Below are 15,655 nucleotides of genomic sequence, written 5' to 3'. Positions count from 1 at the left end.
ACGGTATTTTACAGAGTCTAGCACAATGTGATGGCTAAGTATCAAACATTAAAATAATCGTTTGTAATTGTTTCTAGGGGGCAGTCCCATACAGGGGATACTGGTATGACAGTGTCAAAGGGGGCTGCTCAGTGAAGTTCATGGGGCCCAGAACCTCAAAGGTATTTCAATTCTCATCTCCCACCTTTGACCATCTAGTTCTGTCAGTTTTTCCAATAATTTCAATAAGCTTTGGATCAGAACTTCTGTCAGGCTCCTTTTTGGCACCCCCTCCCCCCCAGAGTGTGGTGCTCGTTAGTGCTGTTATAACGAATGCCAGCCTCATTATCTGTTTCTGGGAGAGTCCCACTCGTGCTAGTCAGGAATCTTTTGATAAAGCCGCTCCTTGTTTGAAAATGCCAATTCAGTGAACACAAACCTTTTTGCGGAAACAGAGCTGGTTTGGTGAAACTTTCCTTGGGACGAGTTCTCACAGCCAGGCCAGACTATGTGAGAATAGCCCAGGGGCCAGGGCCCTCACCTGGGATGTGAAAAACCCCCGGTCAAGTCCCATTCAGAGCCGCGACTTACTTGTATCTCCTCCCTCTCAGGTGAGTGCGCTCGCTGTTGGGGGAGTGGGTTGCTCTCGGCTTGTTTGGGAAATTGTGAAATGGTTTCATCCCAATTTGGGACAGGATTTTTTTTTTTTTTAAATATCAAAATTTTTTGTGGGCTGGGAAAACCATTTCCTGCCCAACAATATACGCTCTGCCCTTTGCCTTGCGGGTGGTGAGCCGATGTGGCCTCTTTGGGCTAGGGCCGGCCGGGTTACATGGGTTGCCTGGCCATCAGACACTCACCTAACACCAGCCCCAGGCCTGGCTTCAGGAGTGGGTCCGATATTCCTAATCCAGGTGAGGTCCACATGCTCATTTTTTGGGCTTTCATGATCGTTTTTAGTCTGGGACCTCCCCCCAGACCTGTTCATCTAGGGCAGAGGTGGGCAAACTACGGCCCGTGGGGCTGCGAGCTCTAGGGACAGCGTAGCTGCAGAGCCCGGCCTGACCCGCTGTCTGTGCTGCGCGGTGCCTGGCTGGCTCCAGCCGGGCGGCACGGCTGGGGCGCTGCCAGCCATCGGTGCTCCAGGCAGCACAGTAAGGGGGCAGGGAGCAGGGGTGGGGGGGTTGGATAGAGGGCAGGGGAGTTCGGGGGGAAGTCAGGGGGCAGGGGTGTGGATAGGGGTCGGGGTGGTCAGAGGGCAGGAAACAGGGGGGTTGAATGGGGACTGGGGTCCTGGGGGGGGCAGTCAGGAAGTGGGGGGGTTGGATTGGGCGGTGGGGGGCAGTCAGGGGCAGCGGTTCTAGGGGCGGTCAGGGGACAGGGAGTGGAGGGGGGGTGGATGGGGCAGGGGTCCTGGGGGGGGCCATCAGGGGGCGAGAAGCGGTGGGGGGGGCAGATAGTGGGCGGGGGCCAGGCCACAGCTGGCTGTTTGGGGAGGCACAGCCTCTCCTAACCGGCCCTCCAAACAATTTCCAAAACCCGATGCGGCCCTCAGGCCAAAATGTTTGCCCGCCCCTGGTCTAGGGTGACCCTACCAGGAGCCCTAGGCTCCAGACGACATAGCCCTGGGGTTCATCAGAACACGTCAAGGTAACGATCCTCAGAGGTATTAAGGGAATATTAGATTTAAACCTCTAAAACACCTGTCCAGTAGTACCACGGTAACGGAGATATGGTGTTGTCGAGTTAGTGTAGTCGAGCGTTGTGAAGAGAGTTTTTCAGCAGGGACCTGGAGGGAGCAATGGCTGGAGAGGTAGGATGCTCTGCAAGAGATGATGAATGTGTAAGTTCTGCATCCACTGAAGAGGCTGCATTGGCCCTTTAAGTGATCTTAGCCATCGTGTCCCCTCCTGCGGCGCTTGGCTTCCTTCTAGAGCACTCGTCCGGCTGCTTGCAGATGAAATGTCTCTCTGAGTAGCACCGGGAGCTGCTGACCCCATGTTCATTCAGGTAGGCGCACTGCCCTTCCCCTCTGACCGGAAACCTGCAATGAGAAGCAGTGTGGGGTTATCAGATGCAGCCGGCTTCCATTCCTGCTCACGTACAGGGAAGCAATGTGGTCCAGCGGTGTATGATGCAGGGGAACTGGGTTCTCAACCAGGGTTTGCTACTAATCAACCCTGAGCTAGTCACTTCTAGCTGTAAATGTCACAGTGGACGCTGAGCACCTGGAAATCAGGCTCACAGAGAACAGGCAATAGAGGCTGTCAAGCTTCTTGCAGGTTTTTCCCAGTGTATGAGGGGACATAGGCCTGCAAGGGAGTTCCTGGGTCCCAGCCCCGCTCCAGCAGGCAAAACCGGCATATCGTCCTGTTCGTAGACTTCGCAGGCTCTGTATTCTACCTAGTTAGGTGGTTTTCCCCCACTGCTCTGACGGGGCGGCTGCTTCAGAACCTCCCTCCTCTGATGGGCAGAAATCTTCTGCTAATTTCCAGCCCCAAATTAATTCCTGGACAGTTTATCCCTGTGTGATCTTGTGACAACATTGTCCTGTAGCTTCGGTAGTTCTTCTCCCTCCCAGGTGTCTACTCCCAAGGTATTTACAGAGAGCAATGAGATACCCTCTCATCTTGCTAGCCTCAACCAGCCAAGCTCTTTCAGTCTCCTCTGATAAGAGACACTCTCCATTCCCGCGAGCATCCTAGCTGCACTTCTCTGCACCTGTTCCAGTCTGAGTGTGTCTTTCTTGAATGCAGATTGACAGAACTGGACGCATTAGTGCAGCTAGACTGGAAATCAGGCAGTGCCTCAGGGTAAGCAAACCCCATAAGAACGGCCATGCTGGGTCAGCCCAATGGTCCATCTAGCCCAGTATCCTGTCTGTCAACAGTGGCCGGTGCAGAATGAACAGAACAGGGCAATTATCAAGTGATCCATCCCCTGTCGGCCATTCCCAGCTTCTGGCAAACAGAACTAGGGACATCCAGAGCATGGGGTTGCTTCCCTGACCATCTTGGTTAATAGCCATGGATGGACCTGTCCTCCCGCTTTCCCTCTCGAACTCGCCTCTTCCAGCAACTTCTCCTTTCTCCCAATATCCTATTGCTGCCCCACCTGCCCCACCCCCATTATCTTCTCCCCGTGGGTTTCCCAAGCCCTCCCCCACACTTTCCATCCATTTCCTCTGCCTCCCCTTCTGCCCCAGGCAGCCAGAGCCCAGCTGTGCTTAGCAAGGCCCTAACGCGGCTACTGAGATGCTCCCCCGCCGAGCTGCCGCATCCCGTAGCCATAGAGATTCCCCTCAGCGGGGTGTCATTGTGCATGAACGATGGGATGTGTTTGTGCATCATTGAGGGTGGTGGGGAATGTGTGTACAGAGGTGGGTGACAAACGGAATTTCCATCCTGAGGGAAATTCTCATGTTTTGGGACAAAAAGTCAAAATATTTAGATTTCCCACAGAACCGAAATTCTCTTCCCCTAAAAAAAAAAAAGATTTAGGTCGACCCAAAATGAAACATTTTCATTAGACTGGGGGGCTGATGCCTGGCATCATGGGAATTGTCGTTCTTGGTTCTTCCACCCCTTTCTCTCCTATAGGTCCTGATTCCCAGCTGGACTACATTTGAAAAACGAGATTTTGGAGTTTACAAAGAACCCAAACTGAAATGACACATGAAGTTAAAAATGAAATGAAAAATTGCGGGGGGGGGGGGGGGGGGGAAATCAACATTTTTCTATTAAAAAATGTCAAATCCTGCCCCTGAATTTCCATTTTACAACCAGCTCCTTGAGTCTAGAAGCTGCCTTAGGCCTTCAGGAGGCGCCAGGCTCTGGCATGTCCCTAGCTGTGGTTATGAAGGTGCGTGTCTCTTCCTTACCAGCTCCGTCAGGGACTCAATCGAAGCCAGGGAGGCGTTGAGGGAAGAGCAGTGGCTCTGGCTCGTGCTCCAGTTCCCTTCAGTCTCTGAGAAGAAGTAGCAGTTCCCTTGGTATCCAACCCAGCCGTCCAGGCACGCAGCAGTGACGTGGGGCGGGCAGCGTGGGCAGGGAGGAGTCTTCTTGGCTGAAAATAAGTAACACAGTGGTGAGAGATGGACCTCTCCCTGGTGTCTGTCTCCGTGTGGGAATCCCGGCCAGAGAGACAGCTGGGGCATCACCCACACGTCTCAGGCCTGGGTTGTCGTTTTGCATAGATCCCGAGACCAGATGGGACCATTGTGATCTTCTTGTCTGACCTCCTGCATCACACAGGTCTTAGAACTGCCCCCAAAATAATCCCTCGAGCAGAGCTCTTACAACAACGTCCCACTGTGGTTTAAAAACTGTCAGTGATGGAGAAGCCACCGCGCCCCTTGGTAAATCGTTCCGATGGTGAATAACGCTCTCTGTTAACAACTGATGCCTTATTCCCAGTCTGAATTTGTCCAGCTTCAACTTCCAGCCATTGGATCGTGTAGACTGAAGAGCCCATTGTTAAATATTTGTTCCCCAAGTAGGTATTTATAGCCTGGGATCAAGTCACCCTTTAACCTTCTCCTGGAAATAGATGGAGCTCTTTGAGTCTATCACTATAAAGCAGGTTTTAATCCTTCTTGTGGCTCAACTCTGACCCTTCTCCAATTTATCAACATCCTTCTTGAATTGTGGGCACCAGAACTGGACACAGGATTCCAGCAGCGGTCGCACCAGGGCCAAATCCAGAGGTAAAATAACCCGTCTTCTCCTACTCGAGATTCCCTGTTTATACATCCCAGGGTTACATTAGCTCCTCTGACCCACCGGGAGCTCGTGTTCAGCTGATTATCCCCCATGACCCCCAAACCTTTGTCAGAGTCCCAGCTTTCCCGGACAGAGGAAATGGGCAGGGATGGGCAGCCCATTCAAATTCACCTCCTTGGGGCAAGGGGTGAAAAATGGTGGGTGCATTTCATGGACTCCCCCTTGACGTACCCTCCTCAGTGCACACGTGATGGCTGCCACACCAGGGCTAGAACTGGGGCCCTTCACAGCTAAGAGCGAGACCCGTAATGTGGGAGCCGAGAGCCCCTAGGCGGGGCTATAACAACTCATGTTCTCTGTGGCTGGGCCCAAAGGCCGGCCTGTCACACGCACTCGCTGAGGCTTTCCACGTAGGCGAGCGAAGCAGCCACAAAAACTTCGGGCAAAGGAGCCTAACAAGAGGGATGCGGGAAATGGTTTTCCCAACATCCTGAGAAAACGTTTGAGGTTTCACAGAAATTTCCCTTCCTGAGTCGGGGAGAAAAGTCAAACGTTTTCATGAACTGAAAAGGCAGAAACAATTTCAGTTTGGGTCAATGGAAACTTTGACCAGCCATGTGATTTCCCAACGCACAGACACATTAACTAGGGGCAGAAATGCTGGCGTGTGCTCTGTAGCAAAACAGCACGTGTGGCTGTCTGGCACATGTTGGCGTGATGCTGGCTTTGCGCTTTCTGTATTCTGGGGCCATTCAGGGCCCTGACCTTCCCCTGGCGTGACTTAGAGCAGCCTCAGGGTTGCTCTAACTTACCCTCTGCTTCTCAGGCCACCTGGGAAGCACAGAACAGCTGTAATGCAGCGTGCTCTGGCCACAACCCCAACCCATCCCCTACACTCTGGGTGCAGAGCCCATGCAGCAGCTGGGGAGGCCCGCTGAATTGGGGGGATTCTCAGAGGGCTCTTTGCATCCACCTTGAGTCCCCAGAGTGGTGTCAAGTGGTCTAAGGATCCAGCCCAGAGTCTCCCACTCTCCACGCAGTCCAACCCGACCCCTACAGCGTGTTCCTCCCTGTAACCATCTCCTTGTGAAGGTCTGTTTGCCCAGTGAGGCCAAGCAGCCGGCCCCTCGCTCCAGCATGGACAGCTGTCACCGCACACTCCCTACAGCATGTGTCTTCTCGAAGGAATCCCGGGAACTCTTCAGTTCCTGGGGGCAGGGCGCACACACGCCAACACCCCCCCTTCCACTGCACCATCGATGCCCAGACACCAACGGGAAGAATCCGTATGGCATGACAGTTTCACTGGGCCACGTGATTTTTACGGAGGAGCTTTGGTCCAGAAAAGAAATTCAGAAATGCTCCCAAAGCCATGAGAGACTGGCCCGGATCAGGGAGCTGAATCCTCTGCCTGAGACTCCCAGGTGCGTTTACACACAGTACGGTGGATGTGGGAGGAGGAACCGTGATCAATGGACTGGAAACAACTTTAGAGACGTGCTGTGAGCCGTGGCCAGACGGTGGCACCCAAACCTACGGCAATTTAAGGTGAGACTGGGCGTTGGATGACGCAGGTGGTGCGAGGCAGGGAGACCCACCCACTACCTCCCTACACGGCTACCTAGGCCTGGGCTCTGGTGGGGCTGCTTCCGAGGGGGCAGGGAAGGGGGTGTCCTTGGCTTCGTCTCCTGCTGCTCAAGGCCTCCAGAGCAGCTGGGCCAGCCCAGGGGATGTTGTAAACCAGAGTTTGCTCACTTCTCGTTTAAGGAATAAAGCCATTTCCTCCTATCCGCCTTCGCAGCTGGAGGGAGGGACCAGACTCCCCCGGCATCACCGCAGCCCCCCACCAGGATGTCCCCATAGCAGCTGCCCAGTGGGGATGTGGCGGCTCCAGTGTGGTGTTACACCACCACCACGGCACGGCAGCGGTGATAATCCCCTCAGCCAATCGGGATCCGGCACTATTCCTGGGGGCCAATCCACGACTGCGCCGGCTCAGAGCAGGACGCCAATGGGTCTGTGGCCAGAACGACTCCAGGCTGCTGGGGCTGGGTTGTGTTGGCTGGGCCCCCCAAGGTCTTCCGGTGCGAGAGAGACAGAGGGCGTGCAGGGGAGCGTGCACGCACAACAAAGAACGTGCAAAGCCTGCGAGTGCCCAAAGTGCCTTTTAATGGCCGCTCTGGAGATCCTGAATCGAGGGAAGGTGGAGAGCTTGTGGCCATTCCGGCAGCGAACGCCGGAGAGCCTGATTCTCAGCAGAGCTAGTGCCAGATGTCAGAGTACGTGCGTGGGGGAGCGGAAGGATCTAACCACTAGGTCGCTGCCCCCCCGCACCCCCCAGACAGAGAGGAATCACTGAGTTGGCTCCGTCTCCCATAGACCTCACCAGCAGATCTCAAGGGAAATCAACATCATTATCCCCGCTTTTACATATGGGAAACTGAGGCATGGAGTGGGGAAAATGACTGGCTCACAGTCACACAGCGGGGCCAGAGCTGGGAAGAGAACCCAAGTCTCCTGCATGCCAGGCAAGTGCTCTATCCATTAGGTCATGCTGCTGTCCCTAACGGGGCTACTCTCATCGTCCGTGGGTGGGTTCTATGGAATTGAGTGCTGCCAGAGCTTGATTTTCCCAGAGGCGCTCAGCAATTGCCATTCCTGATGGCTCTGGGTGGGGTTGCGGGTTGTCATAAATATAAAGGGAAGGGTAAACCCCTTTAAAAAATCCCTCCTGGCCAGAGGAAATCTCCTCTCACCTGTAAAGGGTTAAGAAGCTAAAGGTAACCTCGCTGGCACCTGACCAAAATGACCAATGAGGAGACAACATACTTTCAAAAGCTGGGAGGAGGGAGAGAAACAAAGGGTATGTGTGTCTGTCTATATTCTGTCTTTGCCGGGGATAGACCAGGAATGAAGCCTTAGAACTTTTAGTAAGTAATCTAGCTAGGTACGTGTTAGATTATGATTTCTTTAAATGGCTGAGAAAAGAATTGTGCTGAATAGAATAACTATTTCTGTCTGTGTGTCTTTTTTGTAACTTAAGGTTTTTGCCTAGAGGGGTTCTCTATGTTTTGAATCTAATTACCCTGTAAGGTATCCACCATCCTGATTTTACAGGGGGGATATTTTTTTATTTCTATTTACTTCTATTTCTATTAAAAGTCTTTTTGTAAGAAAACTGAATGCTTTTTCATTGTTCTCAGATCCAAGGGTTTGGGTCTGTGGTCACCTATGCAAATTGGTGAGGCTTGTTATCCAACATTTCCCAGGAAAGGGGGGTGTAAGTGTTGGGAGGATTGTTCATTGTTCTTAAGATCCAAGAGTCTGGGTCTGTAGTCACCTAGGCAAATTGGTGAGGCTTTTTACTAAACCTTGTCCAGGACGTGGGGTGCAAGGTTTTGGGAAGTATTTTGGGGGGAAAGACGTGTCCAAACAGCTCTTCCCCAGTAACCAGTATTTGTTTGGTGGTAGCGGCCAATCCAAGGACAAAAGGGTGGAATATTTTGTACCTTGGGGAAGTTTTGACCTAAGCTGGTAAAGATAAGCTTAGGAGGTTTTTCATGCAGGTCCCCACATCTGTACCCTAGAGTTCAGAGTGGGGGAGGAACCTTGACACGGGTGCTGGGAATCTAGGCCCTTCCTCTTTGGGGGAAAAGGGTCTGGAGAGAGATTTCCCCTCTGAAAAGGGGAATGTGCTTCCACGGAGGCATCAGACCAGGGTAACGACAGGGTGGGAAACGCAAGTGGGCCCCGTGACCTTGGGGCTCGGACAAGCGGTGAATGAAGAATACGTGACAAGGGAATGAGAATCGGCAGGGTTAGGAATGACCCTTCACTCACCCGCCAGCGCAATTACGGCGATGATCAAAGCTGTGACGACGACGGTAACGGTAATTGGGATCTGTTTATCTTTAATGCATTTTAGGCTGAAATCTGCAAAATAAAAAAAGACATGAAAAGAGACGAAGACGTTTCAATAGCAAATGCTGCCGGCGCATGAAAATGCTCTTGTTTTGCTCAGTGTAACCCACACACCTCCTGGGTGGGGTTCTGTCCCACCTAGTGGCACCGAGACCACTTGGAGAGAGAGATTAATGAGTCTGCTCTGCAGCCATGGCAAACAGCCAGTTGGCTTTTAGCTCATGCAGTCGAGGCTCATGCGGTCGAGGCTCATGCCCTAAGCTCCAGAGGTCCCAGGTTCGATCCCGCCCACCAACGACTGGGGTCTGTTGGCGTTACGCTTCCATGAGTGGATAAATCTAGTTGTTTGATGATCAAGGGCATGGAATAGCTTGTTTACAAGTTTGTTTACATTTACGGGAGATACTGCTGCCCCCTTCTTATTTACAATGTCACCTGAAAGTGAGAACAGGCGTTCACATGGCACTTTTGTAGCCGGCCTTGCAAGGTATTTACGTGCCAGACAGGTTCTATCTCGTCACTGTAGCTTTTGAGCTGCACAGACACACAGGGAGAGACAGTCCCTGCCCCACTGAGATCAGGGCCCCATTGTGCAGGGCGCTGCACAGACACACAGGGAGAGACAGTCCCTGCCCGGTTGTGCAGACACAGTCCCTGACCCAAAGCGCTTCCAATCTAAACAGACAAAGGGCGGGAGGGGAAGTAGTGCAGAGAGGGGACTTGCTCAGAGTCACACCACAGTTTAGTGGCAGAACCAGGATTAGAACCCAGGTCTTCTGTCACCCACTCTGCTGCTCCAGGCACTAGACTACAGCATTGCTGTGGTTTTCTGTTCTGATTAGCGTGGGCCTGGCTGGAGCCCTTGGCATAACGAACAGGCCTGACCTTGGCAAGATAAGCTTTAGCTAACACCAAGTAAGCATATCCTGAGCGGAGAGGAGGGTACAAAAACACACAGCTCTCTCAAGAGACTACATCAGCACATTCCCAAGAGATGGTGCAGGAACACACCGACCCCTCGGACGACAAGGAGGGGAGGACAGAATAACAGATAAGGATGTTTTGGTGGAACTGGAAGGTACAAGGACAAGGGTGGTAACTAGCAACGTCTGGGGCGTCATACATCACTTGTTTGTATCAATGCCTAGAAAGCAGACGCCAGAGGAGGGGTGACTTTACGCTGATCTAGGGGACAGGACCCTGGTGCGCTGACAGAGCAGGTCCCATGGACACGGGTACACACGGGTTAGTGTCCTTGTGGCTCCTACGGGACGCTAGCGCCGTGGTTTGGCCGAGTGTCTTTGCCACTGAACCGAGCTCAGGGCCTTACCACACCACACTGAACAAACACGCGGCTCCGCGGGAGGGAACAACGCTGCAGCATCAGCCGCACCCCGCAGCGCGGACGGCCGTCAGTCCTTTCCAAGGGCCCAATCCGCAGACACAGCCGAGGATCAGGGACGCTGAAAATCAGGCTTCTTTCAGAGGCCAGCAGGGGAGGCCCAGAAGAGGATGGAGCCAGAGGAGGAGGAAGAGAAGGGAGCCGTGAGCAGCACTGAGGGCCTCAGGGAGGGTGAGGCTGGAAAACGGGGCGTCAGGCCAGGAAGTGTCTTCAAGGACCCTGGGGCTGGTTCTTGGCCCTGATCCGCACCCTCCTGCCACCCGTACAGTGCGCAGCGACCGTCCCTGGGGCTCCCCTGCTGGGGCTGTCCCCAGCTCAGGGGAATCCCCTGGGCTAAGAGCCTGTCCTTCGCTTCCTGCCCAGGGACATCATTGCGCCTGTCCCCGATGCCCCCTGCCCCATAGGAGCCGCCCTGCAACCAGCCCCTCAGAGGCCCGCAGGGGCAAACGAGCTGGGAGCTAAACTGGATTCATAGGGACAAAGCCGGGGAGACAGGACGGAGCCAGCCCGGTGCCCCTCCCCAGCCCTGCAGATAACCCCCCCCCCCGTCCGCAGCTCTCTGCTCACCTGGGCAGCAGCCCCCCCGGCTCCCGGCAGGACAGACAGCGCGGAAAGGGTTAATTCCGACCCCAGTGGGTTTGCGGGGCTGGGACACGCAGAACGACAACCCCGGCCTGCTCTGGCCCTCTACAGTAGCCTGGGGGGGGCAGTGTTTATAAGTGGCCCCACAGCTCCTCCGTGGGGCGTTGAAACAAACAAGAATGAAACTGGGGAGGATCTGAGCTCAGACAAACCGTTGCCTGCCTGTGACACCGGTAGCAGGGTCCTCGCTCAGGGCTGCCAACTTTCTAATAGCTCAAAACCCAAACGCCCTTCCCTGAGGGCCTGTCCCGCGCCCTCCATCCCCTCTCCCTCCTCCTTCGCTCTCCCCCACCCTCACTATCATTCACCAGGCTGGGGCAGGGGGTTGGGGTGCGGGAGGGGGTGCAGGGTGCAGGCTCTGGGGGGGAGTTTGGGTGCGGGAGGGGGTGCGGGGTGCAGGTTCTGGGAGGGAGTTTGGGTGCGGGAGGGGGTCAGTAATGCTACGGAGAGCAGATTCCTGTCCCAAGTGAATAGGGCCAGTCATAGGCGCCAACTTCTCACGGCGCCGGTGGGTGCTCAACCCCCCCGGCCCCGCCTCGACTCCACCCCTGCCCTGTCCCTCCTGCCCCTGCCCCGCCCCCATTCCAACCCCTTCCCAAAGTCCCCGCCCAACTCCGCCCCCTCCCTGCCCCTATTGGACCCCTTCCCCAAATCCCCGCTCTGGCCCAGCCTCTTCCTGGAGCGCGCCATGTTCCCCGTCCCTCCCAGTGCTTGCCGCCGCAAAACAGCTGTTTCGTGGCGCCAAACACTGGTAGCTAGGGGGAGAAGTAGGGAAGGCGTGCTCAGGGGAGGAGGCATCGCGGAGGTGAGCTGGGGCGGGGGGCGGGGCGGGGCAGGGAACTGCAGGTGGGTGCAGAGCACCCACCAATTTTTCCCCATGGGTGCTCCAGCCCCAGAGCACCTACGGAGTCGGCACCTATGGGGCCAGTTTCCCAGCTGGTGTACATTGATCTTGCTCCACTGGATTAATGGGGCAGATCTCCAGCTGGTGAAGGTTGGTGTTGCCCCATGGGAGTCATGGGGCTGATGCCAGTTTACACCAGCTGAGGTGCTGACCCTTCCTGGTGTTTTCATGGGTTCGGTATTTATGGTACGACAGGCAGGGTCCCGCCTTCCCTGCAGAACTTACCCCCCAGATCCCAGCTGCCCCAGATCCCAGCTGCTCCCTTCCCACCAGCCAAACTCTCCATTTCCCCCCCACCCCAGCAGTTTCTAGACGCAGTTCTGGGCCATCCGTTCAAACAGTCCGGACACCTCAAACGATGGGAATGGGGGGGGCAGAAGAAAGTGAGTTGGGTGTAAGGGAAACAGCTCGCTAGGAAACTGATAGGCTGAGTGATTTTCTTTTTGAATGCAACGAACCTTTGTGACACTGAATTTCTCTCTGACCCCTCGTTGGCTATTTATTTTTAATAACGATTTTTCTTTTGTAAGGTCATGTCTACACGTACAGCTAAATGGAAGGCAGAAGTCGGGGGGGGGGGCACATGACCCCACGTACCCCTGCCCCACCTCACCCCCGTGGCTTTGTGCCCTAGGTGACTGTCCCGCTCGCCCCACCCTAGTTACATCCCTGCATGTACTGAACAGAACAGATTGTCACCCACTCACCAATCAAACACCTCTCACGGGGTTTTGCTGAAGCTTTCCCATCAAATGCTTCCTTTCTGTTCTCACGATGACTTTTTCTCCTCGTTATGCCATAGGTGCCGACTTCCCCTCTGCCCCGTGGGTGCTTGACACCCTCACGCCCCTGGCCCCACCCCTGCCCGCCCCTGCACCACCCTCGCCCTGCCCCAATTCCACCTCCTTCCCCCAAGTCCCCGCCCCTGCCCTGCCTCTTTACCGCCTCCTCCCCTGAGCGCGCCGCATCCCCACTCCTCCCCCTCCCTCCCGGAAAGTCCTAGGCGCCACCACACAGCTGTTGGGTGACAGGCGGGAGGCGCTAGGAGGGGGAGGAGCAGGGACATGGCACGCTCGGGGGGGAGGAGGGGATGGGGGCGGGGAGAGCTTGGCTGCTCGTGGGTGTAGAGCACCCACTAATTTTTCCCCGGGGGTGCTGCATTTAACACTGCTATGTCATCTATATACGGCCTTGCAAAATTCTGTAAACCATTTAACACTTTGTTGACAAGTCTTTTGGAGGTTGGGCCCATGTTAATTAAGTCAAAAGGTAATATTGTGAATTCATAGAGTCCTATGTCAGGATACAAGGATTTTTTTCTCTGCATCCTCCTCCAGAGGAATTTGCCATAACCCTGAGTTAAAACCAAAAGTACTGAGATATTTAGCTTTGCTTAAATTTTCCAGCATATCATCAATATGCATGTGGCCCGATAACAATATTAAGTTTTCTATAGTAAACACAAAATCTTACAGTGCTGGTATTTTTTAGGGACCAGAGCCCCAAGGAATGCCTAGGAGATGTCAGACTCTCTACTTACTCCCAGATCCAGCATGATTTGTATCTCTGCACAAATCGGTTTTTGCACCTTGCCAGTGGTCATATAAGGCCCGGAAGGAAGTGGCTGTGTCCCTTTTGCAATGATCTGGTGAGTTAGCAAGTGTGTCTTTCCTGGCTTGTTAGGAAACAACTCTGCATTCTTGAAGCACTGATAACACCTCTGCCCTTTTAACTGGTGTTAACTCGTTACAGATCTCAATGCTTTCCAGAGTTAAACCATCTTGGCATTCAGCCATCAAATCAATGAGGTGGTATGCCTCAGTTTCCCCCTTCCACACAACAGATCATGTTTAGTATGGCTTCTGTGCTGTAGTAAGCTTTAAGCCTGTTCATATGTACGAACTGTGGGGGGGCAACATCATGGGATTTTTTAAGCTGGTAAGTATCTTCATTTACCTCTTCTATTAACACAAAGGGTCCTTCCCAAGAATGTTGTATTTTTTCACGGGGTTTAGCACCAATCCCAATACCAACACCAATCTTAAAAAAATGTTTACAAGTATAATGGTTGTCGTACCACGCCTTTTATTTAGACTGACTGTCTTTGAGATTGGTCCGAACCATATCCATCATATCTTTTAATTCTGTCCTGAACCTCTGCACATATTCAGTCACCGGCTCTTCCTTTACCTCAGTGTTCCCTTCTCAGGAGTCTGTGATGAGATCTAGGGGTCCCCTCACTTTCCTTCCATATAAAAGATCAAATGGGGAAAACCCCATTGATTCTTGGGGTACCTCTCTAAACATACAACAGAAATGGCAGTAACTCATCCCAATTTTGGCCCCTTTTATTTGCATATATCCTCAGCATGGATTTTAGGTCCCATTGAACTTTCCCACTAAACCATTTGTTTTGGGGAGATGTGGGGCAGTCTAGCTGCTTCACCCTCACAACTTCCATAGCTCACTGAATAGCTGTGACATAAAATTCGACCCATGGTCAGACAAAATCTGTTTTGGAAAACCAACTCAGCCAGAGATGGTCTCAGTCTCAATGTTATCTTGAAGCAGTTGCTTTGTCTATATAGTAGCAAAGTTCATACTACCAAGATATATCTATTCCCCCTGCGGGTAGGATATGGCATAGGGCCCATAGTGTGCTTGCCACCCTTAGAAATGCCTCTTGAATTACAGGTAAGGGATGTAGAGGAACTTTCTGGGGTCTTACAGGGCCTCTTCCTCCTTTGACATAAATCACAAGACTTACAATAAACCCTCACATCATTCTGTATTCCTGGTCAGTATAAATTTTTCTTTAGCCTGTCACAAGTTGTCTGTTCTCCCAAGTGACCAGCAAAGGGACAGTCATGTGTTAACATTAATCCCCCTTGGGCAGGCACGATGAGTTCCTTATAAGATTGTCCAGGGCTTTTGTTTTTCCCTGCAGGAACTTCCCTATGCAACTTCCCACCTGCTTCAAAAAATCCCCATTCTCTCTTCCTGGTATTCCCTCTATAACATACCTCTTTATGCTCTCTTGAGTGGGATCCATCCTTTGGTCAGCCGCAAAATGCTGACAGCTAACTTCTGAAACAGCCTTTTCAGTGACAGGCATCAGCTCCTCTGCCCCTGGCTCTGAAGGCGTGTTGCCTTTCACTGCTATGCAGGAGACAGTCTCAACCCTCCCTTCTCCCTGCCCACCCCCACCCCATCTGGAGACGTGCTACTTCTCTCTGCTGCAGAGGAGTTAGAAAAGCCAGTGTGGTTTGGGCTTTGCAAAATTGGTTTGTGGGCATTCCCCAGACTTACAATATATTTCAGTAACAATCTGTGACGCTCTGTGCCTTGGGGAAACACCCTACAGCCCCATGTTCATCTTTATAAAATGATTGTGCGGTATCCAATGCAAAGTTTGTTGGGTGTCTTCGGAAGGCTCATGATGCACTGAGCATGGCTGTTATAGTGATGTTATAGTAATTGTTACAGTAATGTTATAGTAAGGTTATAGGTTATAATTTCATGTATGTAGTTATGAGGTTGAAGTCTTATTCTCGTGGCTTAAAATAAGCCCAGGCAAAAACTCTCCAAGAGCAGAGACGCAGTTCACACCTCATCAGCACAGGTATGGGATAAATCCAGCCCAGCCTCACAGGAACAAAGGACACTGGCCTAGGCAGCAACAAAAGGATCTGTTAAACTCTCGAGGGAGTCACCCCCCTTCCTTTGGTCAGTTTGGAACTGCGATGAGGTAATGCCCACCTGACTCTGCAGGGGGGGAGCAAAGCCAAGAGGGAAGAAAGAACATGATGAAAGGGAGAGACGTTTGCCATGCTCTTCCTCTCTTTTCCACCTACATCTACAGCCATCACCACCAAGCAACTGAAGCACTGATCAAAGGGGAGAGCCTGGCTGAAGGGCAACCAGCCAGCCTGTGCTGAGAAGCATCTAAGTTTGTAAGGACACTGAAAGTGTTAAGATCAGCTTAGAATGCATTTTGCTTTTATTTCATTTGACCAAATCTGACTTGTTATGCTTTGACTTATAATCACTTCAATTCTATCTTTATAGTTAATAAATCTGTTTGTT

At 52.8% G+C, this 15,655-nt stretch overlaps 2 protein-coding genes across 3 annotated transcripts in view; both read right to left on the bottom strand.

Annotated features, from left to right (window-relative positions):
- Positions 1–15,655, bottom strand: part of LOC119567463 (C-type lectin domain family 2 member E-like) — a 160,485-nt gene that overhangs the window by 62,977 nt on the left and 81,853 nt on the right. Inside the window, exon 1 of one of the 2 annotated variants that reach the window (XM_043529037.1) lies at positions 10,591–10,668. The exons of the other annotated variant lie outside the window; for it this stretch is intronic. The gene's annotated coding sequence lies outside the window, so the exon portion shown is untranslated. Of the gene's footprint in view, positions 1–10,590; positions 10,669–15,655 lie in introns of those variants that run through there. 2 annotated transcript variants of the gene reach the window in all.
- LOC122462814 (C-type lectin domain family 2 member D-like) lies at positions 1,853–8,673 on the bottom strand (the record flags this gene model as incomplete). The annotated part of the gene is made up of 3 exons (XM_043527618.1): positions 1,853–2,048; positions 3,841–4,044; positions 8,541–8,673. Coding segments are annotated over 3 exons (525 nt in total), but the record flags the coding sequence as incomplete, so codon positions are not given.

Source organism: Chelonia mydas, chromosome 14 (genome assembly GCF_015237465.2).
Source record: "Chelonia mydas isolate rCheMyd1 chromosome 14, rCheMyd1.pri.v2, whole genome shotgun sequence".
NCBI classification, from domain to species: Eukaryota; Metazoa; Chordata; order Testudines; family Cheloniidae; genus Chelonia; species Chelonia mydas.
The sequence above is the reverse complement of the archived record's forward strand: the minus strand, read 5'-3'. Positions and strand labels throughout refer to the sequence as shown.